General features: G+C 42.9%; 1 protein-coding gene across 1 annotated transcript in view; it reads right to left on the reverse strand.

The window, feature by feature from the left end:
- Window positions 1-6,707: 6,707 nt before the first annotated feature.
- LOC117354842 overlaps window positions 6,708-26,852 on the reverse strand; it is a 31,129-nt gene continuing 10,984 nt past the window's right edge. The window contains exon 2 of the mRNA XM_033932810.1: window positions 6,708-8,586. Within this exon, the coding sequence (XP_033788701.1) occupies window positions 7,129-8,586 (1,458 nt within the window). The 3' untranslated portion in view covers window positions 6,708-7,128. The remainder of the gene's footprint in view (window positions 8,587-26,852) is intronic.

Raw genomic sequence — 26,852 nt, forward strand, 5'->3', positions numbered from 1 at the left:
GCCAAGTCATGCCAGCTGAAGTCACCTCCTGAGCGAGTCCCGCCTGTGCTGCCAAAGTAGTTTGGCCACTGACACTGGCACTCCCATGCATTCCTCAGTTTAGTCACTAAACTGAGCACGTACGAGAGAGCCAGAATTGTGAAGTGTGATTCACGCAGGAGATGTCTTCAGCTGACGGGACTTGGCATCCTTGCCAGCCATTAAAGTAGAAAGGATCCTGGACTCTGAGGCCTAGGGTTACCAGACATCCGTGAAAACCTGGACATAGCCTCTTTTTAGAGGACTGTCTGGGTTCCTGGAAGAACTTTCCAAAACCTGGCAGTTTGTCTGGGTTTTGGAAAGCCCCAACAAGCTCTGGCTGCAACAGGAGGGCCTCTGGGCATGCACGAATGATGTCATACACATCCGCACATGCTCAAGGCCCTCCAGATGCAGCCAGAGCTCATCAGGGAAGAAGATAAGGCTATGAGGAGGCGGGGCTGGGGGGCAGAATGGGAAGAGACTTGAGGCAGAACTGGACATGGCTGCAGACGGAACGGGGATGGGGCAGAATGGGGCGGGGTCATGCATCTGGGTTTCTGAGGCTCCAAAAATGGTAATTCTGAAAGGTCACTTGGACACACAAAGTCAGAGGCGTGAAGAAGTACAAGAGTTTTTTATTCACAGCATGCCGGGACTCTAGTGCAGTTAATAGCCTGCCTACTAGAGTGTCAGAAACAGGAAATACACGGACTTTTATGCCCTTTTCGCAAACTAATATATGCAAAAACTACAATTTTCATTTGTTACTTCTACAACTTTCTACAATTATTATTGGTCCTAAGCCAGCAGTTATGATAGGCTCAGGGATACAACTTATAGTCCTATAGGAAACTAGCTCATTTCTCTGCTTATCTAAATCTTACAGGTCTAAAGGCTACATGTACAGAAGGGCAGGGCACATCATGGCTCAAACTCTTATCTATTCAGCTTACAATGTGGTAGGGCAAGGACATACATTTTAGGCAGATGCATTCAATAGATTAAACACTGTTTTCAGCTATGTAGGCCAGAGCAATATTTTAGACAACAGTTAACTATTTCATGACCCTACATTCCCCCCTTTCAGGCTGGCGTACCTAAGGAGCCAAGCCTGACAAAATAAAGTTAGGGGTCAGGAAAGTCGGGGTCCCCAGTGGGTAAGGGATGATACTGGGAGAGGGCAAGGGCCAATTCAGCAGTGGAACGGTTGACAGCAGAGTCCACAGTGTGGTGAAGAAATTTCATAGCCAGTGGAACTAAACAAGGTAGACAACATAGTACCAGGGAGGACAAAGCAGTTATCAGCAGAATTGTTTTCAGGGTCATACCAGACGGTAACCAAGAGCCCAGGGAACCAGAGAACCAGTCTGTATTGAGGCCATGCCAGGTTTGAACAGGAACATGAGCCAGCTTGGTGATACGATCCACAACTTCCTCAATCACTTTACCATCATCATCAAGTTCAAGGCAACAGTTGGAAAGGTTGAATTTACCACAGACACCCCCTTCAGCAGCTAGTAAATAGTCCAAAGCTAGACGATTCTGATAAATAGCAGTGCGCATTTTAGCATTCGCTCTGCCAATGGTACTCAAAGCTCTGGAAGTCTCATTGGTTATCAGTTCAAGTACAGCTTGTAGACGAATAATGCGGTTCAGCATGTAGATTGGGGTCCGATAGCCCCAGGTGCCATCTTCGGCCCATGTGGCAGGTCCGTAAACAGCAATGATCCGTTCTGCAGGCCAGTCATCACCCCATTCACCTATTTTAAGGGAATTGGTGGAAGTAGACCGCTTTTGGCGACCTCTGGTGTTGAATACAGGGGCTCCCAGGTGTTCACCATCGGCCAGCGGTAACAGGAAGAAGCTGGGGCGGATCATGCCGAGTACACAAGTTCCAGTCCAATTTGCTGGCAACCAGGAGTATGCAAATAAGCCGCAGAGCCAGTATCGACCATCAGGGGCTGGCCAGTGATCATAGGAGATACCTTTGAGTAGATTCTGGAGGGGACTACCTGGCAGAGTGGAGGTGAGGTTAGCAGGCCAGGGAGTCCAGGTAGCTGTTGTGGCATTGAAGGACCAGAGCGAGGTACATTTGAGGTGTCCAACTTGAACATTGAAGGGACCATCAATCCGCTGCAGGCAGTGAGAGGCAATAATGGAGGTCCGCAAAGTCCATCGAGGAGGCCGAGGAGTGGAAGCAAAAGTAAGGTTCTGTGTAGATAAGCTTAACATATCTAACTGCTTTGCCTCCCATGGCCATTGCTCACCCATATTAGTGCCACCACAAACAAAACAATTGCTAATATTAAGGGTTTGTCCAATAGCCTCAGCAAACTGTATAAACAAGTTTCGAGTAACTGCTGGAATTTCAATGTCTACTTTCATGTTTTCATAAAACTGTGGAAATACAATGGAGTGATGTACTGATGCTCGGGGTCGGGTCACTACATGGATGTATAGGTCTGCACCTGGGTCAGACCCTTTGCCTGAAATTCTAAACCCAATACGCCATTTCACATACTCTAATTTCTGATTCCAATTTTGGGGTTTCATGATAGTGAAGGAAACTGGGTTGCAGGCCCCTATCGGGCAGGTTGGGCTAGGCATAGGGCCTAAACGTAGAGTAGCAGAAGCTGGGGGCGGCTGGCCTTTTCCGTGGGTTAGGGGGTAAGTAGCCCACTTAATCTGATGGTCATATTGACAGGCAAAGGCACCATACTTTCTCTGCCTGTACAGTGGAGAGATTATAAAAGGGCACATGTATTTATCACATGTGGAGTAATATCTCTGCCAACTGAGGGACCCACAAGTAACAGAATACTTAGAGTTCTCCAGACCTGCAGCCCTATCAGCAACCCCACATGCATCAAAATACACAGTTACTGGCTTCCTGGGATCCACTATGGGAGTTTGGTTAACAAGCGGACCATCAGCCCCATTAATGCGGACTTCTACCCATTTTTCATCTTTAATACTAGTGGGTTGGTAACATATGACTCCATCAGTGGTTCGGCACTTACGATAATTGACTCCCTCATAGGAACAGACATCAGATAAGGGAGCAATATGACAACGGAATTGGGTTCTATACAGGAGGGCCATTTCTACCTGATTTCCATTACGGACCTCAGAAAGACATGGTTTACAGGACTTAAGGGGTTGTGCCTGAGCTTCTGGCACAACAGGAAACAAATACAAAAGGAAGAAGCATAAGACAGTAAGAAGAAAACAGCAGTCGGATATAACACATAGGAGCATTCGGCAATGTATACACAGAAAACCCATTTGTCACAGAGTGACTCTCAATGCACATAGAAGAAGGTTCAATTGGGGCAGTAGTTAACCACAAACAGTCAGTAAAACTCAAACACTTATGAAAAGGTTATATTCAGAACACCTGTCAAATACAGTGGTAAATGTTCAAAGCAATTTTGAGGTTTTAGAAATTTTCAGCTGGAGGTCTGTCTTGCCTGGGGTAGCTTGCCATACAGCAGCAGGCTTGACTCTGCTGTAATGAAACCAGGTTTCGTGTCCGGACACCTTGACAGCTGTAGGGGAAGAAATGAGGATAGTGAAAGGGCCTGTCCACCTAGGTTTTAGGGGGTCTGACTTCCAAGTTTTTAGCCATACCGTATCCCCAGGGATGTATCCATGGACTTGTGTAGCTATCGGTAGTGGGGCCCTTTCCAGGACCCATTTGTGGAGCTCTTGAAGGGCCTTAGCTAAAGATTGGACCTGACTCTGGAGGATATCTGATCCCAGAGTAGCAAAGGAACCAGGATCTGGGTTCACAATGGGTGGTGGCCGGCCGAACATGAGCTCAAATGGGGACAATTTAGTGGGTTTAGATGGGGTACATCTAATCTGAAATAGGACAGAGGGCAGCAGGACAGGCCAGGACAGATTGGTTTCTTCAATTCGTTTCGTGAGAAGGGTCTTAAGAGTTCTGTTCATTCTTTCGACCTGACCAGAGCTCTCAGGATGGTAAGCAGCATGTAACTTCCATTCAATTTGGAGAGCCTGAGCAGTTTGTTGGACAACATCAGCAATGAAAGCAGGGCCGTTGTCACTGCCTATAGAAACAGGAAGACCAAAGCGCGGAATTATGTCGTTTAGGAGGTGCTGGGTTACTTCTCTGGCGCGTTCAGTGCGAGTAGGGAAGGCTTCAACCCATCTAGTCAGAGTGTCTGTGAAGACTAGAAGGTGACTGAAGGAACGGGAAGTGGGCATGTGGGTGAAGTCTACAGACAGAACCTGCATCGGATATGTTCCAATGGGTTGGTGTCCAGGAGGTGGCAGTCGTCTGATTGGGGAATTTATTCTAGAACAGACAACACACTGTCGGACCGTATTCCGGACTAGCTGATCAAGGTGATTGATAAAGAAATGTCTCTTGAGAGTCATTTTCATAGCGGGTTCTCCAGAGTGTGCCAAATCATGGCATCTTTTGACAATCGTGAGGGCCAGATGTTGAGGAATGAATATGAGGGTACCCACTGTGCTCGTGTTTGAAGTATCAGTGTGTGGGTCTGGATTGGCACTTGAATTGGCGCATATTTGTATCCACCCCCCTTTCAGGACAGACTGGCCCGAAAGAGTGCGGGCCCAAGTCTGTTCCTGAGAAGTGTATTGGGGTGTAAGGGAGTCCAGAAAAGGAATGATGGTGTACAGAGGAGCCGAAGGAGGGGGGCAGAGGCTGGCAGCTCGGGCTGTGCGGTCGGCAAGGGCATTGCCACGTGAGATGAGATCAGTGACACGACGGTGGGCACGACAGTGCATAACCGCGACACGGGAGGGCAATTTAACAGCCTCAAGGAGGTCAAGAATGAGGGGAGCATGATGGATCAGGCGGCCGGAGGCTGTAATGAAACCTCGATGTTTCCAGATGGCCCCATGGGCATGCAAGGTAAGGAAAGCATATTTGGAGTCAGTGTAGATGTTGCAAGACTGAGAGGCAGAGTGGCGAAGGGCAGAAGTGAGGGCATACAGCTCAGCTTCTTGGGCGGAAGTGCCAGAGGGCAGAGGGCCCATGAGTAAAGGGGAAGTGGCAGAGACTACTGCATAACCAGCAATACGAGTACCAGAAGGGGTGACAGACGAACTGCCATCTGTGAAAAGAGTGAGATCAGGATCCCGGAGGGGGATATCAGTGAGATCAGGACGGGAAGAATAAACTAAGTCAACGGTGTCAAGGCAGTTGTGCACGACCGGCTGGGAGGAGATAGGGAGGAGAGTGGAGGGGTCAAGGAGTGAAGAAACAACAAGAGAGACCTGTGGGTTTTCACAAAGAAGGGCTTGGTATTTAAGGAGGCGCTCATTCGTGAGCCACAGGGAGCCTTTATGTTCTAGAAGAGAGGTCACACAATGTGGGACAAAGAGGTCAATGTGTTGGCCAAAAGTGAGTTTATTAGCGTGCTGTAAGAGATCTGATACGGCGGCAATTGCCCGAAGGCAGGGAGGCCACCCAGCAGCAACAGGATCCAATTGTCGAGAGAGATAGGCAATGGGCCTACGCCAAGAACCAAGGAATTGAGTAAGGACTCCGGCTGCGATACCAGATTTTTCATGAACATAGAGCTGGAAAGGTTTGGAGGGGTCAGGAAGGCCAAGGGCAGGAGCCTGAGTCAGAAGTTTTTGGAGGCAGCGAAAAGACCGCTCCTGAAGTTGGGTCCAGACAAAAGGGGCTGAGTCAGCGCCCTTGGTGGAATCATACAGAGGACGAGCAATAGTACTGAAATCAGGGATCCAGATGCGACAGTATCCGGCAATACCGAGGAAGGCGCGCAGGGCTTTGCGAGTATCAGGAACAGGGAGACTACAGACAGCCTGGACACGGGTGTGGGGAAGGGACCTGGTACCCTGGGAAATATGAAACCCAAGGTAGGTGACACGAGGAAGGCACAACTGAGCCTTCCGGAGAGACACACGGTATCCGCAATGGAGGAGAAACTGAAGGAGAGAGCGAGTGTCCTCCTGACAAGCAGAGATAGATAGAGAGCAGAGAAGAAGATCATCTACGTACTGCAGGACTTGGGAATCAGATGAAGGGGAGAAATTAGCAAGGTCTGAAGCAAGGGCGGTGCTGAATAGAGTGGGGCTATTTTTAAAGCCCTGGGGTAGACGGGTCCAGGTTACTTGGGAGGTTTGTCCAGTGGAAGGGTTTTCCCATTGGAATGCAAAAATTGGCTGACTGGTAGGGGCTAACCGACAACAAAAGAATGCATCCTTGAGATCCAAAACAGTGAAGTAGGTAGCTCCAGGGGGAACCAATCCCAACAGGGTATAAGGATTAGGGACAGTAGGATGTATATCCTCTACAAGACGGTTGACAGCACGGAGGTCCTGGACGGGGCGGTAATCAGGGGGATCACCGGGTTTCAAAACTGGAAGGAGGGGGGTATTCCAAGGTGATTTGCAAGGAACCAAAAACCCACAATCTAGCAAACGAGACAAATGGACGTGTATTCCCTGGAGAGCAGACTGGGATATGCGGTACTGCTTGATAGAGACCGGACTGGCAGAAGCCTTGAGGGTAACAACAAAGGGTGGGATGTTACGTGCTAGTCCGGGGGACCCATACTCAGCCCAAACAGTTGAATCAAGGCCCTCAAGAAAATCAGGTACAGAGAGTGGGGGTTTGCTTGCCATGGGTTCTGACAATAGGGAACAGAGGAAGCTTGGTGAGGGGGCAGCGGAGCGGTCAGGAATGGGTGTGAGGTTTGCAGAAGGAAGGTCCATAGTCAGACCATGAGAGGACAGACGAATAGTGGCTCCCAAGCGCTGGAGAAGGTCCCGACCAAGCAAGGGGACAGGACAAGAAGGCATGTACACAAAAGAATGTGGTATGGAATGACCACCAATGCGAACCGAAACTGGTTCAAGGATAGGGACAGAATCAGAAGAGCCAGTTGCACCCATAATGGAGATAGATTTGGAAGAACGCTTACTGAGAGGGCGGGTCAGAACTGAGTGTTTGGCGCCGGTGTCGACCAGCATAGAGATAGAATGGTCCCCTATACGGACATTGACCAAGGGCTCGTGGGAACCGAGCGAGTAAGTTGGGAACAATCCGGAAAGTCCCTGGTACTCACTGCGAGCCGGTCTGTCTCAGTAATCAGTTTCAGAGTCAGACTGAAAGGATGCCAAACCAATAGTAGGTTGGTCCTTAGTTTTAGCCTGACAGGTACGGGGCTTGCTTGGACACTCGTTCTTCCAGTGACCCCTCTCCTTGCAATAGGCACACTGATCCCGTTCCAAATTCCTAGGGGGTCCTGTCCTATCAAGCTGGGACCCCGTAGGTTTTGAAGGGCCAGAAAAATAGGGGGGGCGCTTGGAAGAGCGGGACTCAGAGTTTCGGGTAGGGGGCCGGTTACTTGGGAAAGTATTTTGAAGGGCTACAGCAAGGAGGTCCGCTTTGCGCCGGAGAAGCTTATCAGCTTCTTGCCGGTTAGCGCTGTCCCGGTTCATGAAAACGCGCTGGGCAATCTCAAGGAGCTGGACAGTGTTCATGCCTGCGAACCCATCCTGCTTCTGGAGTTTCCTACGGATATCAGGTTGTGTCTGGCTCACAAACGAGGTATTAACCATACGGAGGTTTTCAGGTTTTTCTGGGTCAAAGGGAGTAAAGGTACGGTAAGCGTCACAGAGACGTTCATAGAATGCGGCTGGGGATTCATTAGACTTTTGGAGGACCTCAGATACTTTAGAAATGTTGGTGGGTTTCCGAGAAGCCAACCGGAGACCCTCAAGGATATACTGGCGGTACCGCATAAGGAAAGTATTATGAGTGGCATCATTGGGGTCCCAATTAGGGTCCTGAGAAGGGAAATGGTTATTGATCCAGTTGGGGTCGGCTGCATCTGCATCCGCCTGGGCCTTTGTAAGGGATTCTTGCAGAACCCGTTTACGTTCTTCGGTATTTAGGAGACAGAGAAGTAGTTCCTGGCAATCTGACCACGTGGGGCGGTGTGTACGAATGATGGATGTAATTAGATCAATAGTTGCCTTTGGCCGCTCTGAGTAAGGAGGACAATGGGATTTCCAATTGTATAAATCAGTGGTGGTGAAGGGCTGATATACAAGGCTAATAGTGGGTGGTCTAGGATGCCCGGCGGCATCCGGTGGATTGGCAACAGGAACCTGACGAAGGGGCATGGCCAAATTTGTAGCCTCCAGAGTCCCCTGTTTCATTTGTCTTCTCATGGGAACTATTTGAGGAGGATCAGGTCTCAAGCGATGGCTGATAGGAGAATCATCGGAAAGAGAAAGAGAGTCCAGAGGTGGATAAAGGACTGGGGAGGACAGAATGTCATGAGCTGGGCTATCAGCCAGGGCTCGGGAAGGGGAAGCTGGAAATTGAGCAGGGAGTTGTACAGGCTGGGAAACAGAAGGCTGAGCAAGAGAGACAGAACTAGGATTGGGTATGGGCTGTGGTGTTACCGAGTAAGAAGGAGGAGCAGTAGGTATTTCAAGTATGTCAGTTGAGAGGTCAGACTCAAAAACATGAGTAGGACGATAATTCTCATTGACAGTCTTCCTGAGGGTGAGAACTTGGGACTGGAGTTTCTTGGGTACAGAAGGGAAAAGCCAAGAAGGCTTGCTACGGACTAAGTCTAACCAACTATCTATATAGGGGAATTGATCAGGATGGCCAGTCTTAGGGTGAGTTACTATAATAAAAACCTGACGGGTTATGTCCTCTTCCAGGGAGCCAGAGGGGGGCCAGCCCACACCAAAAGTCGGCCATTCTAACTGGCACAGACGAATAAGGGTTGATTTTTTAAGTCTAGTCCCATAATCAGAGCCAAATCCCTTTTTAAAATTAACTAACATTGTATCAAGGGGGTCCCCATAGGTAGACTGACATCCCCCCATTGTGCAATGGAGGACAAAAACACTTCCCTGTATTCCTGGCCCCGCCCGTCTCCGGGCTAGGGAAACGCAGTACTAACAGGTCCGCACTCGCTTCGTCCTCAAGGACGTCTCAGACACTCTCAAACACACAAAACACAACAGACTTCAGTTTAGTTACCCAATCAGAAAATAACAGTTCCTATAATCCCTCCCAACGACTTCAGCGACTGATCAAGTGGCTTACTAGGCAGGAGAATAGAGACAGGATAGGAAAGATCAATTCCTACTTACCAGATAGTGGCCACTCCAAGACAGAATTAAACTGATACAGATTCTTGTACTTTAAGCTGAGACTGGATAAGTCAGTTGAAGTGGTCAAACTTCCTGAGGTCTGCCAATCCCAAAAGAAGGGATGCCGGCTAAGCAGACTAGTCAGCTGTAGGACCATAAACAAGTGACCAATCGAGTAACCAGTGGTCAAGAGACCTTCAAGTCCCTGTTCGAGCGCCAAATGAAAGGTCACTTGGACACACAAAGTCAGAGGCGTGAAGAAGTACAAGAGTTTTTTATTCACAGCATGCCGGGACTCTAGTGCAGTTAATAGCCTGCCTACTAGAGTGTCAGAAACAGGAAATACACGGACTTTTATGCCCTTTTCGCAAACTAATATATGCAAAAACTACAATTTTCATTTGTTACTTCTACAACTTTCTACAATTATTATTGGTCCTAAGCCAGCAGTTATGATAGGCTCAGGGATACAACTTATAGTCCTATAGGAAACTAGCTCATTTCTCTGCTTATCTAAATCTTACAGGTCTAAAGGCTACATGTACAGAAGGGCAGGGCACATCATGGCTCAAACTCTTATCTATTCAGCTTACAATGTGGTAGGGCAAGGACATACATTTTAGGCAGATGCATTCAATAGATTAAACACTGTTTTCAGCTATGTAGGCCAGAGCAATATTTTAGACAACAGTTAACTATTTCATGACCCTACAATTCTACTGAAGCCTGTGAGGGTCAGCAAGCTTGATTTATTTTGACTTTCTGAAGATGGTTTTGCAGTGTTGCTCTCTTGCTTTCAGAGGGGAAATGAACGGTGACTATTCAGGCTGGTAGAGAAGATCTCCTACTTGCAAATTCAATAGGTGTAAAAATGGAGAGGGTCTTGCTCTCTCTGCAAGTCAGGTGGCATCTCCTTTTGTCATTAGCCTGAATGAACTGCAGCTGTGGCGTACCAAGGGGGGGGCGGGGGGTGAGGTCCGCCCCTGGTGCACGGCCCAAGGGGGTGCACAGCTGGCCACTCACCAGGGAAAGGCTGCCATTGCCATCATCAGAAAGAAGCCAGCGACGAGTTCTCCCTCCCTGCTTCTCTTCCCCGCGAGCCGACCAACTCTAGCCGTCCGACATCAATTCTGATGTCGGAGAGGACGTTCTGGGCCAGCCAATCGCTGATTGGCTGGCCCGGAACATCCTCTCCGACGTTAGAATTGACTTCGGGCAGCGAGAGTTGGTCGGCCCGCGGGAAAAGAAGCAGGGCGAATTTGGCGCCGGCCTGTTTCCGATGGCCAGTGGCAGCCTTTCCCTGGCGGTGGTGGCAGCAGTATGTTTCCCAATGGCGGTGGCATGGGGGAGGGCAGGGAGAAAGAAAGAAAGGGGGGAGAAGACAGGGAGCCAGAAAGAAAGAAAGGGGGGGGACAGGGAGCCAGAAAGAAAGAAAGGGGGCAGAGTGAAAGAAAGAAATGGGGCACAGAGAGAGAGAGAGAGAGAAAGACAGACATACAGAAAAAAGGGGGCATGGAGAGAGAAAGAAAAAAGGGGGCAGGATGAAAGAAAGAAAAAGTTGGGAGAGGGAATGAGGTCTGGAGAAGATGAAGCATACAGGAGGCTGAAAGAAGGGAAGAAATATTGGATGCACAGACAGAAAAATAAAGTGCAACCAGAGACTGATGAAATTACCAAAGGTAGGAAAAATGATTTTATTTTCAATTTAGTGATCAAAATGTGTCCGTTTTGAGAATTTATATATGCTGTCTATATTTTGCACTTTGGGCCCCTTTTACTAAACTGCAATAGCAGTTTTTAGTGCAGGGAGCCTATGAGCGTCGAGAGCAGCGTGGGGCATTCAGCGCAGTTCCCTGCGCTAAAAAACACTATCGCGGTTTAGTAAAAACGGAGGGGGTATATTTGTTTATTTTTGTATAGTTGTTATTGAGGTGACATTGCACAGAGTCATCTACCTTGACCTCTTTGAAAACCCACAGAATATAAACGATAATTAACATTTTCTCTGCATACAGTGTGCTTTGTGTTTTTAAAATTTTATTGTTGGTAGATCATTTTGACTTGGCCACGAAGGTAAGGGGGAGGGGAGCTGCTGAAAGACATCTAGTAATCCTTGCAGGCTTGACTGTGCAGGGAATTATTTTTGTAAAATCATGTTTTGTTATGTGACTGGCATTATTTAGACTTTAATTTCTGTAAATGAATAGAATGAAAATGATACAAAATTACTTGCTTGTTTTTATGTGCGTGCGCTGAAGGAAAATGGAGAGAGAGTGGGCTGAGGACGCTGAAGGGAAATGGGGAAGAGAGAGTGGGGAGACGATGCTGATTTATAAATTGACAATTGTACAGAATATTGTTTCTTTTTATACTTTAATATAATAAGTTCAATATAAAACAATTCAAGGCTTGTGTGGATGGAATCAGGTGGTTTGTGGGGATAAGGACCGAGCTTACGGGGATTAGTCCAATAAAATGATATTTTCTTATTTCTCATTTGTTTTATTTTTATTTGTTAATTTGTAAAGTGGTGATTGTTATGTATCAGTTTTTTCAAATTTACATCTACTGTCTTTATATTTTGCACAGTATTAGAGGACATGTATTACTGTGGTGTTGTGGTGTTGCATTGTATGCAGAGTCTGGTTTCTTGGCAGTTCAGTTTAACTTTTGTCTACATATTTCTATTTTTAGTTTGTGATTATTCCATATTGGGCGAGGGTGTATCTGTCTGTGTGTATGAAAGGGACATGGCTTTCTGATAGCATCGACTGTACAGGATCAATTGACTGTGCAGGATCTGGTTTGTTTAGTTTTACAATGTATATGTTGCTGTTCTAGTGCTCACTGCAGTGTTTAAGATGCTGCCTTTTCCTAGGCACACTCTTGTGTGAAGATTGTTACTAAAAATCATGTTGGGGTAGTAATCCATAGCAGAGTAAAAGGAGTAGAAACCCCATGTGCTCTTGTATTTATTTTGAATTTAAAGAAATAAAAGTTTGTTTGTCCCAAGGTTGACGTGTTCTATCCCACTCCCCACTGGGGGTAGTAATCCAATTGCAATGCTGAAAAACCTGAAACTGTTTTTTTCTGGTTCTAGAGATGGAAGAGAAGCTTGTCTCATGTTTTTTTGGCCAGGTATATTTTTTTGGCCAGATATCCCTCCAGAAATATTCAGAATGGTGATTAGATAAGAATTTGCCTAGTACTTGAGGGCTATTGTCTGGGAATTTCAGAATGAATGGTCTGTCCTAGGGACTGCCTATGTCTTTTTTGTTTATTGTCAACATGCAGACAGCTGAATACCCAGGTCACTTTATTGAAAATTATTGAAGAATTAGACATAAACATCTAGATTTTATAGGTTGCCAAAATTTGCGGGGGAGCACAAATTAATGAGTTGTTAATAGCCAAAGTTGTTAGTTAGCATTGATTTGGATTTATGTATGGATCTGCCTATGTAGTATTCTACAAAGTGTCTCGCATGCAATCCAAAAGAGATTGTGGCCATGGGAGAGGCATGAGTGTCAGGGCATTCCAATAATTTCAGCACAGTGTTAGAGAATACTGGGGTTACATGCTCAACTTGCATGCCAGGATTTACCCCAGGTTTCAGCAGGCATAAATCCTTACACCCAAAATTGGCCAAAAGAATCCATGCTAAGCACAATTTTTAAAGGACACTCAACCTGGAAATTCCTTTTATAGAATTTCACATAGTGCAGGTTTTTCGCAGTTCTAAATTTGAGCACCATTGGACCAAACTATACCTGCAGAAGGCTGTAAGTCAGCCAAGTCCTTTCCCTGATGTACTCTTTTGTATCTCAGTTCCAGGCTTATTAGTTCTTAATGACCCTCCTTTGTATCAGCTCTGCCTTTCTGCTAGCAGGTGGTTGACAAATTAACATTTCTTTCATCCAAGTTGGCTTGTAGGAGGGGTACAATATGTGCTTTTCAAAGCTTGGAAAGTTTTCAAAGCTTGGAAAGTTTCACTGTTCAGTTCCATCTAGCAGCAATGTTTATATTTCTGAATCCAGTATAATTAACAATCCAGCAAATTCAGCACTTCTCTCTATAATAATAAGAAACACTATGGAGGCTGAGTCTCTTCAATTTGAAGAAAAGATAGCTGAGGGGAGATATGATAGAGATCTACAAAGTCTTAACTAAAGTGGGCTAGGTAAATGTGAATCAATTGTTTTACTTAAAAATCATCACCTGGACCACCAAACTCCTAAACAATCTTTTAAATCAAAGCCAACTCCCGGGTGAAATGGGACCCCAGTTCGTTTACATAAAGTAGATATTCCAAGTCTAATAGATGCTGGCACTGTCATCTTGAAGCTGGGATATTGGCTCATTTATTATATTATTGTCCCTTGATACTGAAATTTTTGGAGATCTATTTGGGATCAAGTTAATAATTTATTAGAGAATCCAGTGGCATTATCATATGATACCATTTTATTTGGTACATTTATGAGAGTGAAGAGTCAACTTTCTGTGAGAAATAACAAACTTCTTTTTATAAAGACAGGGGTTGCCATGCAGCTTATTTTAAAAAATTGGAAAAATTGGGATAGATTAAATTACACATTCTGGTGGGAATCCCTCCGTTATATTTTTTAAAATGGAGCGGTTCATGGCCATTCAGCAGGGAAATTACAAGAAATTTATGGATGTTTGGGAACCGTTAACTAAATACTGTAAGGATTGATCTCTTTAGATGTCCCTTTAAACATACACATCCAGGGCGGGAGGGTGGGGTAGGGGGTACATTTTGGAATTGGTTTAGGGAGTATGTTTTGGTTGTTCTTGAAGGTATTTGTTTATTGATTAATAGATGAAAGGGTGGGGGAAAATTTTCTTTTTTATACATTTTTGTAAGTTTAATGTGCTTTAATTTTAATATTCTATGTAAGTGTATTAATTCTTGTTATCCCATCATTGAAACATATAAACACACTAAGGACCTCAATCTTTTCTGTTAGCACCCCTTCTCTTTGGAACAGTATTCCAAACTACTTACGTGAAAAACTTACACTCTCCGACTTTAAGTCAAAACTAAAGACATTTCTCTTTCTCAACGCATTTGACTCCTAATTGTCCTTTTAAGGACTACCCAGTATTCAGAAGGAATCTTAATACCTGTTCCCCTTCCTATTGTTCTTCTCCCTTACATGTTCTCTTTTTCTCCACGCTTGTCTCTGTTCATTAATTTTTTTGTTAGTTTATTAGTCCTAAAAAGCTAGCATTTGTCCTAATGTTGTATATGTTTTTTAAACTGTATTTTTAGTCAGTAGATGGTTTTTAACATTTTTGTACACCGCCTAGAAGGTTTCATTAGGCGGTATAAGAAATTATAAATAAACTTGAAACTTGAAATATCTGTAGTTTAAAAATTGAATAAAGAATTTTTTTTAAAAAAACTAGTTACTAAACACAGGACAATAAGTTGCCCTCCTTCAATTTGACATCTCCGCAGCCTTCGATTCCGTAAACCACCACCTTCTCCTAACAAAACTTACTAAAATTGGTATCACAAATACCACATTTAGTTGGTTTAACAATTTCTTAGAAAAGAGAGAATACCTTGTCCAGAAAGATGGAGTCTTCTCCAGCAGCTAGAAAGTTTTCTGTGGAGTACCCCAGGGCTCTCCCCTCTCCCCAATACTGTTCAACCTATTCATTAGCTCTCTCGGTAACATTACATTCATCAACAATGAATACCTATTATCATATGCGGATGACATTCTCTCCCTCATTCCCATTACAGACAATCAACAAGATTTATCAGGAGCAATCATGAATAACATTGACAAGATACAATCATGGGCCAAAATCAACAAATTCAAACTGAATGCAACCAAAACCAAAATCCTCTGGTTCCCCCCTTTCCCCCCCCCCCACCCCAACAAACAGCCCCCAATAGCATTGTCCTATCATCAAGAACAAAATAGACATTGAAGAATCCTTCTAGGTACTGGGTGTTATACTAGACTCCACACTATCCCTCAAACCACAAATCTAAAATCTCTGGTGGTGGAGATGAAGATGGTGATGGAGTTCAAAAAAGCATGGGATGAACACAGAGGATCTAGAATCAGAAAATAATAGTAAATATTGGAGAACTAAGGCCAGTACTGGGCAGACTTGTACAGTCTGTGTCTGTATATGACCGTTTGGTGGAGGATGAGCTGGGGAGGGCTCCAATGGCTGGGAGGGTGTAGATGGACTGAAGTGAGCTTTGACGGAGACTTCAATAGTTGGAACCTAAGAACAGTATCAGGCAGAGCCTTGGATTCTTGCCCAAAAATAGCTAAGAAAAAAAACAACAAATTTTTAGAGTGAATCAGGTTGGGCAGACTGGATGGACCATTTGGGTCTTTATCTGCCGCCATCTACTATGTTACTATGTTACTTCCACGAACGACACTTTGCCATACTTGTATAAATGCTTATTCTGTCACAGCTTGATTACTGAAACTCCCTCTATGCAGGCATCAACACAATACTAACCCGCAAACTACATCTAATCCAAAACACAGTAATTAGTCTTATTTTCAAACTAAAAAAATATGACTCAGTCTCCACCTATCTCAAACAGTTACATTGGCTACCCACCACTACTCAAATAAACTTCAAAATCTTCTGTATAATTTTTCACATCCCACATGGAAACTCTGCCATGCCACTCATAAACTTATTCACTTCCTCATGGTCCACCTCCACCAGAAATCTTAATAAGCTTCTGATGAACTGCCCCTCAACAAAAAAGCCTCAGATACAAACGTATTTTCAACACCATGTTTACGTATGCCAGCACAAAGATATGGAACAACCTCCCAACAACCATCAGAACTGAACTACCTTATGTTCCGAAAGAAACTAAAGACTTGTCTCTTTGACACCATATCCACCGCAGAAAATTGACTCTTTAAACAGGGCTAGTATATCTATTTATTTATGTATTCATTTTTATAGCCCATCCTCCCCAGGAGCCCAGAACGGGTTACAAGGATACATACACAAAGTTTTTAGGAGCAGAGATACGTACATTACAGAGTGAATAACATGCTACAGGATCAAACACAAAGCTATAGAATCAGCAACTTACAATTTATAGAGAATGTGACTAAGAACACATGCTTTTGCCAAATCTAAGAAAATAAATCATAGAGTCATGAATGGGTATTAACATATCTGCATTGAACGGTAGAAGAACTATTTAGCAGGCACAGGTGTTCTAAGGTAAGATATGTTGAAGCAAGGCCTGTCAAAGTCTGAGACCAGAATTGATCCGGTCCATGAAAAGAAGCATCTTTGCTTTACTGCTTTCTCTTCTTTTATTATACCATCTCTCAAACTGTTTTCTGATGCATTCCCTGTAGCATCCTTGTACTATACCATATTGTATTGTAAGTTGCCTTGAACCTATTTAGATATAGGGCTCCTTTTACTAAGCTGCGCTAGCATTTTTAGCGTGCGCTAATCCCGCGCTACACAAAAATCAGTTCTAAGTCTAATAAATGCTGGCATTGTCATGTTAATATAGGGACGTTGGATCATCTGTTGTTCTATTGTCCATTGATACTTAATTTTTGGAAGTCAATTTGGGGACAAATCAATGTACTTGGGTCATCGATACCAATGACTTATGAAGCCATAATTTGTGGTACTCTATTACATAAGAACATAAGAACATAAGAAATGCCTCCGCTGGGTCAGACCTAAGGTCCATTGCGCCCAGCAGTCCGCTCACGCGGCGGCCCATCAGGTCCAGGACCTGTGCAGTAATCTTTTATCTATACCCCTCTATCCCCTTTTCCAGCAGGAAATTGTCCAATCCTTTCTTAAACCCCAGTACCGTTCGCTGCCCTATAACGTCCTCTGGAAGCGCATTCCAGGTGTCCACCACACGTTGGGTAAAGAAGAACTTCCTAGCATTTGTTTTGAATCTGTCCCCTTTCAACTTTTCCGAATGCCCTCTTGTTTTTTTATGTTCTGAAAGTTCGAAGAATCTGTCCCTCTCTACTCTCTCTATGCCCTTCATGATCTTGTAAGTCTCTATCATATCCCCTCTAAGTCTTCTCTTCTCCAGGGAAAAGAGACCCAGTTTCTCCAATCTCTCAGCGTATGAAAGGTTTTCCATCCCCTTAATCAGTCTTGTCGCTCTCCTCTGAACTCTCTCGAGTAACACCATATCCTTCTTAAGGTATGGTGACCAATACTGGACGCAGTACTCCTTCTTTGGATTGACATAAAAGCCGGCTTTTCTTGATAATGATGGGAATAGCCATCCAGATGGTTACACATAACTGGAAGAGTTATGATCGACTGAATTACACTTTCTGGTGGGCAAACCTATGTTCCAGTTACAAGTATGAAAGAGTGAACGCGGAATGTTTGGGATATAGTAACGCAATCAAAATGGTGTGGAGCCCATTGACTGCATTTAAGAGTCACAATAACTATCATGTACCTTTCCTTTTATTTGACTTCCTTACACATCTAGGGTGGGTGGGTGGGGGGAGGGGAATGTATTATTGTTTGCTATACTTAATTATCTATATTATTGAAATTAAATATGTACTTCTTCTATTAATTATGGGGAGGAGGGGGAGAAAATGATTGTTTTTTTAATTATTTGTGTATTTAAAGTGCGTTCTGTGTAGTGTTTATGTTTAAATTCATTATATGGCACTGTTAACATTTGAAAATTAATAAAGATTTTTTTTAAAAACCCTGAAAATAAAATCATTTTTCATAAAAAAAATTACTAACGCCAGCTCTATGGAGGTGTTAGCGTGTAGTAAAAGGAACCCATAGTGTGATTCATAAATCCTTGATTAGATTAGATTAGATTAAAAATAACCATATACATTCTCTTTCTTTCTAGTACCTGCTTTCCTCTACTCAGTGCTTTCTTTCTTTCTTTTTGAACTCCACTTCAAGCATTTCCAATTCTTTGTCCCTAAGTACATCTCTCTTTCTCTTACTGTTTTGCTCCATTCCGCACAGCTCTGGCTTACTGGTTAGGTTAAACAATTACATTACACTAATTGGCCTTTGTCAGTCCTGATGAGGAAAGTAAACAAATGCTGCATGGAAAAAGCTGAGACAAATTGCTGCTAATTAAACTGATGTTAAAAAGTGACAAATATTAAAAAGGAAAAAAAAAAAAAAGGAAGACATTTGCTGTACTGTACGTTCCTCTTGCCCTGTATATTACCAAATAAGCATTCCATCCACATTACTGACAGGGAGGAAAACTAGGAGGCTACCCAGACTTTCTGTTACCGATGTTGTGAGATACACAGGAAGCAGTTGATACCTTGGTTTTGTTAGCTAACAATAATAATAACGATAATAGCAGTTTATATACCGCATACCGTTAAGTTCTATGCAGTTTACAAAAGATTAGTGAAGTACAAGTTGAGTTGACGTACAAGTTGAGTTAACTTAAGGGATGTGGGAACAATAGGGAGAAAGGGCAGGAACACCATTAGAGAGGGGAAAGAGAGAAGTGGGTCAGCTGTCTAGGTATTTCAGGAATAGGTGAGTTTTGAGGCGTTTCCTGAATACCTCATAAGTGGTGGTTAGCTGTAGTACAGGAAGCACATTAATGGGGGTTCAAGTGACTTTTTTTTTTTCCAGTTCTTCTTGTGATGAGCAGATTGAAAACAAGGTCACACGCAAGGAATCTTGACCCAATTGCATTTGATGAATATTCAACGAATACTGTACAAGCTTAAAACGAAAGTTTTTAAGTTGTGGCATGTGATCACAGCATTATTAAAATTAAATCTTATTTTTATGATAGGCGTGTGTTTTTGGTTACGTGGACGTGGCCTGTCTGATTTCACTCAGAAATTCTATAAAACGGGGCATTTTCATGTAGACTTTTTTCCATAAATAACTACTGCTGTGTCTGGATTTATAATAAGATAATATACATCAGATATAAGATGGACCTCACATGCTGTGATTTTATGCACTGATTTAAGCAGACCAAGTTTTAATTAGGAAACTGAATCACTGGCAGAGAACATAAGATTTTAAATTGATTCATAGCCAAAGACGCTCATCAACTATCCCCTTAAGCAACACAAGTATGCCCTATGCTGGTAACATTACAAGTAGGGTCGACTGTCTCCCTATTTTAAAAATGTACATGGTTCACACTTCTTAGGTACTACGACACCTACTAAAAAAAAGGAGTCAGACTAGCCTGAGGGATCAGTAAAACCGGCCATCAGCACACATTAACAGCTGGTTTTATCACTTGTATTATCTCCTGCTCAACCTTGTGTCAAATGCCCACTGTACTAAAAGGTGGAAACACACCCAGATTTGTGTTACTGCTGGTTCTAATGTATCCGCATTACTACTGCTGGTAATGCAATTCTGTTAGCCTTCAGGAGCTAAGGTCTCATGCAGGTGCACTGATTCCCTCACCCTCTTTCAGGGCCAGGTTCTCAAAACTTAAGGTTGCCTTTAACGTGGTCGCTAAACCGGTTCTAGACAGTTTAGCCTGCATGCATTGTAGCGTAGATCACTGAATTAGTAATATAATAGGAAACCTTACTGTCCAGGATTGCTCAACCACAGAGAATCTCACAGTTAGAACTCAATGTGGAATTCCAGGATATGCAATATAAAATACTGCATAGAACATTTTATACTCTTGTTTATGTATTTTGGGTAGGGAGTGTTATGTCCTCAATATGTCCCAAATGCTACAAACTCTATGCAACACTGAGCTGCATATTGTGGACCTGCTCCAGGGTTAGGGAATTTTGGAGCCAGATTCAGGAGTTCTTGGCAAATACAATGGGGCTAAGAATTGAATGAATGGATGGCTAAGGCAATATTGTTTGATATGAATGAGGTAAACATTTCAGGGGAGGGTAGACAGCTATGGATGTAGGTGACTGGGAAAGAGATTATTCAGTTATATTAGATGAAAATGTTTGTGGGTTTGATATACCACCTTTCTGTGGTACAGTCAAAAAGGTTTACATGCATGCAGGTGCTTTCTCTATCCCTAGTGGGTTCACAATTTAAGCTTTGTACCTGAAAAAAATTTGAGGGTTAAGTAAATTCTGCAGAGTACAAGGAGCTGCACTGGGAATCAAATCCAGTTCTACAGATTCTTAACCAACTATATTTTGTGTGGGCTTTGAAGGAATGCAATGCACCAGCTCATATGAATGGATTACATGTGGACAGGGGAATATGGCAGAAACTTTTTTCTTTGCATGTAAGGTGATTTCATTGTAACATAGTAACATAGTAACATAGTAGATGACGGCAGATAAAGACCCGAATGGTCCATCCAGTCTGCCCAACCTGATTCAATTTAAATTATTATTTTATTTTATTTTTTTCTTCTTAGCTATTTCTGGGCGAGAATCCAAAGCTTTACCCGGTACTGTGCTTGGGTTCCAACTGCCGAAATCTCTGTTAAGACTTACTCCAGCCCATCTACACCCTCCCAGCCATTGAAGTCCTCCCCTGCCCATCCTCCTCCAAACGGCCATGCACAGACACAGACCGTACAAGTCTGCCCAGTAACTGGCCTAGTTCAATCTTTAATATTATTTTCTGATTCTAAATCTTCTGTGTTCATCCCACGCTTCTTTGAACTCAGTCACAGTTTTACTCTCCACCACCTCTCTTGGGTGCGCATTCCAGGCATCCACTACCCTCTCCGTAAAGTAGAATTTCCTAACATTGCCCCTGAATCTACCACCCCTCAACCTCAAATTATGTCCTCTGGTTTTACCATTTTCCTTTCTCTGGAAAAGATTTTGTTCTACGTTAATACCCTTTAAGTATTTGAACGTCTGAATCATATCTCCCCTGTCTCTCCTTTCCTCTAGGGTATACATATTCAGGGCTTCCAGTCTCTCCTCATACGTCTTCTGGCGCAAGCCTCCTATCATTTTCGTCGCCCTCCTCTGGACCGCCTCAAGTCTTCTTACGTCTTTCGCCAGATACGGTCTCCAAAACTGAACACAATACTAACTGTAAGGATACACAGTAGATTTTTTTTTTTTTTTTATGAGAAACTAGAAGCAATGGATAAGGTCTTTAATTCCTAAAGAGGGGAGGGAATTTTAGCTTTGGGGGAGATGGGCTGGGTTTTTTGTTGGGTTTTTTTTTTTTTTTTTTTTTAGAAGACTGAGGGATCCTTTTACTAAGATGCGCTAGTGTTTTTAGCGCATGAAGCAGATGGCACTGTAGCACGTGCAATTCCGCGGGTTAAAGCCCTAACGCAGCTTGGTAAAAGGAGTCCTGAGTGTAAGGGGCATGGCCATGTCAGGGAATGGTGGGGGAAGGACAGAAGGGAAGTATATTTAAGAACATAAGAATAGCCTTACTGGGTCAGACCAATGATCCATCAAGCCCAGTAGCCCATTCTCACGGAGGCCAATCCAGGTCACTAGAACCTGGCCAAAACCCGGGGAGTAGCAATATTCCATGCCAAAACCCAAAGATTTGCAAAAATTGGATACAGTTTTGATTTTCTTAACAGATGGAAAGCCAAGTTTGTATTTCTGAATATTTCCTGAATGAAATGGTAAGCAGGAATTGAGGGCCAGAACCCAGTCAAGTTTTCAAGATTTCCACAATGAATATGCACAAGATTAATTTGCATGGACTGCTTCCATTATTTGCAAATCAATCTCATGCATATTCATTGCGGAAATCTGGAAAACTCGACTGGGTTGTGGCCCTCAAGGACTGTGATTGCCCACCCCTGGAAGTATGATTCTTGCTTAGGGTGCAAGGGGTCCTGGGTTCAACTCCCAGAGAAGCCCTTCCTTCCTGTCCTGGAAGAGCCAGCTAGGAGATTGGTACTAAGATTGCCAATAAGATACTCCAAGCACTCCTAGTAGCTCATTGGCTGACATATGAACATATAATTGAGGAGTTACGCTGGCGTGTTATTGTTAGAGTTAATGGGAGGGATGGTGGGAAAGATCCAGTAAGGTTGAATGAGAGTGAACAGCGCCATATTTTTAGATTAGATACGGTAGAACCGAGGGGATTGAACAATGAGATAGAGTGGATGATGGTGATTGGTTGAAAGGATGAGCGAATGAGTCACAGGGGGTGTGTACAGTGTCAAGTTTAGAGGGAGGATTTAAACCTGAGGTAGGAACGCCACCGCCATCTTTCTCACATACTGAAACTTGAGTTGGATGACAGCAGTAGCCTTGGTAAGATTTTTGTAAGATGGTAGAATGGTAGAATGTTTATAGTATAACTGGTCAATTGTTTTGTTTCATTAGGGAGACCCTTGATACAGCTCTTTGAGCGAAACATGTCGGGTCTGACTTCCAGGTTTTGGCTGACAATGAAGCAACTTTAAAGCTAACTTAAAGCTAAGTACTAAGCATTTTATATTTATACAATTTGATATTGGATATTTATTGAAAATTATAAACTAGATAGAAAACTATAAATCAGATAAAATACTCTAAGCACACTAACGGGGACGGCCAATGATGAGGCACCACGTAATGTTTCCCGCGGTTGTGAGATTATACAGCGGAGGAGTGGTGGGGCTGAGGCTTCCTTGAGATTCATAAAATATTATTTATCCAGAACCTATTAGTTTGGATGTTGTAATTCTCAGTATAGGGCAGTTCATGGTCCCCCAACGTTGGCCTTGGCTGGAAAGCCACTAAGATAAGTGTTGTTGCTCTTGTATAAAGCATATTCTTGGAATAATATACATATACTGATTAAGTTCAATTTTTAAATTTCACATTCCCCAGTTAAATGTTTTTTTAATCATTTCATTAATAAATAAATTTATAAATAATTCAATAATTTTATAACTATTTCAATAAATTTATAAAGGAATAAATAAATTTATAGGTAGGAAGGAGGGTTTGAAGTAGATGATTACACCATATGCCTTCAGAATGAAGACTTGAAATAACATCTAAGTTATAAGAGGTCTCTTTACTGAGAATTATGCATATTTATGATACTTTAACCTCATTATAGAGTTTGGGGATAAGTTCTATCTTTCAATTAAGTCATTGCTCACAGGCCTAAAAAAAACGTGTTAATAAATCTGATTATTTATATTCTAAAGCACTTTAGGTGCCAGAGAAAATTTGTATTAAAGGAAATATAAGTTATCCTAGACCCCCATTTTTGTAAAACTATTTGAGCTTCTGTCGGGTATTTGTGACCTGGATTGGCCACTGTTGGAAACAGGATTCTGGGCTAGATGAACCATTGGTTTGACCTATTATGGCCATTCTTAGGTGCATCTTTTCTTACAATAGGTATATTTTCAATATCAGCTTGTAAAATTTCATTCATTTTTGCTGTCAGGAAGGTGTGGCTCACTGGTAGAGCTGCCGCTTCTATACCCAGAGGTTTTGAGACCAAATCCCAGTGCTCTTCCTTGTGACCCTGGGCAAGTTACTTAATTCTCCAGTGCCCACTGCTTTAAATGTCAGCATTGAAATGCCAAGGCCTCCAAAAGACAGTATACAAGTCCCCATTCCCTTAATCAAATGAGCATTCAATAAAATTGGCAGTGCCTGAGGTTATAATAAGCAATAGGAATTTGAAGTTTTATCGACACCACTGTTTGGGCTTGGAATGATGGTCCTACTACTTACCTTGTTCCAGTGCATGACAAATGATGCATTCTATGAAACAGGCTTTCTCAATAATATACATAATTGGGGCTCTGGCTTTCCAGGAGTTTTTTTTTTTAAATGTGTACTTCTAATATGGATCAAACCTACTAGTGGACAGTTGTGGAACAGTCAGGAACACTTCTGGATTCTTCCCAAAACAGAAGTGCATTCATCACTGAAGAATTTCCTTCCTCTGAAATGGCAGGGACAGCATTCGACCTGATACATTCGACCTTCTCAACAAAGAAATTTAAAAACTCCTCACAAAGTAACAAATTGTAACAGCTACTGTACGATGAATTGCAACAGCTGAATTTAACCTTGACATTAGGACTTAATTTAACAATTTTACTTCCAAAATGAGTGAGGACATGTAATGGCTTTTAAATAATATAAAAAAAAAGGTTGCATAAATCAGTTATCCTATAACCTGCCAGAAAATGAGAAATATTTTTACTTATTAACCTTGGCCTCTTGTGATGCCATAAAGGGCATGGTTAACTTGCAAAAATATAGCATGTCTCATGCTTTCAGTCAGACCCGAAGATATATTTTCCCATAGGCAAATAGACCTTGAATTTTCTCATATTGCTGTACTAGTGATGTCATAAACCAGTATTATTCTTGAAAGCAAAAGTAATGTGAGGTTTTACATCATAGGGCCAGATTTTAGGATGTGAGAAAAGTAATAGGAAAAAAAGGGCAAACGCCTGCAAGTCATTTGGCTTACATAGGTGCCATATTACCAAAGTAGGTAAGTTTTCCCATATATCACCTGTTAGTGCGCAGCCTTTGCCCTTTCCCATATTAATTTTTGCATTCAACTATTGGTGGGGGTGGGGGTGGGGGGTTCAGCAGGGGATGCCCAGCATGTCCTCAATCAGTAACCACATAAAAGAGAAGTGCAGTGGTTAAAGCTACAGCCTCAGCACCCTGAGGTTGTGGGTTCAAGCCCACACTGTTTCTTGTGACCCCAGATAAGTCACTTAATCCCCCTGCTGCCCTAGGTACATTAGATAGATTGTGAGCCCAATGGGACAGGCAGGGAAAAATGCTTTACATAAATTCATGTAAACTGTTCTGAGCTCCCCTGAGAACTTCATGTTTATATGCCAGGTTATAGTTCATTTTCTATATTTTCTCAGTTTTAGGAAAGCATAATTTGTGAGTTTTATAGGAGCATCTGAAGGTACATCCCTGAGGAAGCCATTGGGAAACAGAGGGCCACCATAAGGATGGACTGTATATAAGTACTCAGATACATAAAAATACAAGTGCTCATTGCATTATAATATTCATGAAATGGGGATTGAATCAAATGGTCATATAAAAACTTCTTTAAGTGCATCTCAAAATAAAATAATAAGAGGATTTTCAGACCAAAGAATGATAAATAGTCAAAACAGGCTACCAGCAAAGGGTCACTAAAAACTTATGTGATTATATATGGTTGAGTGAACATTATATATAGTAGGCCATTGACAACTGAGGATTTTTTCTTCCTTTTTTAAAATACATATTTATAATCACTATAGTTTGGCATTTGGGCAGTTGCTCCCACAATGGGGTACCTGGCCATATTTATCCCAATTTCATTCCTTTGTCTAAAAATTCAATTAATTTCCGTGGTCAAAATACCATATTCTCCATTGGCTAACGGTATAGAAATTTGAATAAATAAACGTTCTGTGCTAAAGCTCTTATTTTACAACCAACCTTGTGTAAATGACAGCATTTAAATGTGGGGAAACTTGCTAAAGCTAAGGACTCCTTTTACAAAGGTGCGCTAGGGCCTTAACGCGCGCAATAGAGCGCACTAGCCACTACCGCCTCCTAGCGCACCTTCATAAAAGGAGCCCTAAATGTCAAGGGGGCTGGGAGAGGGATGACACATTGGAGTTTTGTGTCCCAGGGAGAGGAGGGGGGGCCTCAGAGGGAGACTGTAGCCATGAGGGTTGATTGTGAGGTTGTAATGTTGGTGGGGGAGGGGGGGCTTGGAATTCACTGTGGGACTTTGGCTGTAGAGCAGTGGTCTCAAACTCAAACCCTTTGCAGGGCCACATTTGGATTTGTAGGTCCTTGGAGGGCCTCAGAAAAAAATAGTTAATGTCTTATTAAAGAAATGACAATTTTGCATGAGGTAAAACTCTTCATAGTTGATAAATCTTTCCTTTTGGCTAAGTCTTAATAATAATGTTGTCATTTATAGCTAAAGAGACATATGATCAAGAAACTGATTTATTTTACTTTTGTGATTATGATAAACATACCGAGGGCCTCAAAATAGTACCTGGTGGGCTGCATGTGGCCCCCGGGCTGCGAGTTTGAGACCACTGCTGTAGAGGGATTGCCATGGGAGCAGGTTTCTTTCAAGGAAGGGGAATCAAATGTCAGGTGCTGGGGGACTGCTGATATTCCTCATATACCACATGCAGCTTTCTAAAAATCACTGCTCTCTCTGTAGTTGAAGGGGCTTACACATGCCGTCCTTAATTAACAAAAGGCTCTGTCTTTTTCAGAACCTCTTATAAAATGCAATGGGAATTCTCTACATCTTGTCCTGGATGTATGAATTCTCCCCCTCCCCCCCCCCCCAATACTATTTAAACTCTTCCTTTAAGTGTATTGGCAATTAGTACAGATTTACTTTAAAATCTCATGAGGAAGAAGTACATTCTCATTAGCTGCATAAGTGAAATGCATGTTAAGGTATCATGCATTAGCTGCAATTTGTAGCCCAAGCCCAATCACAGCCAGTAGCCTGCCTAGTTTCTGACCCCTAACACACCATACAGGTTAGTGCATAAAATAGCATGCACTGTAATAGTGCATTAAGTTATCATGCTCGTGCACTAACATGCATGCTAACTGCTTAGGACGGTTCACAGTCATAAGTGTGCGGGACAAAGGCGCACTGATATTTCAGAGCAGACAATTGAATGCAAGACTCCAGTGCGTCGCCGTAAAAGCTTATTTTAAAGGGCTCTGACGGGAGGTGTGAGGGGGGAATCC

Source organism: Geotrypetes seraphini, chromosome 2, assembly GCF_902459505.1.
Source record: "Geotrypetes seraphini chromosome 2, aGeoSer1.1, whole genome shotgun sequence".
NCBI lineage: Eukaryota > Metazoa > Chordata > Amphibia > Gymnophiona > Dermophiidae > Geotrypetes > Geotrypetes seraphini.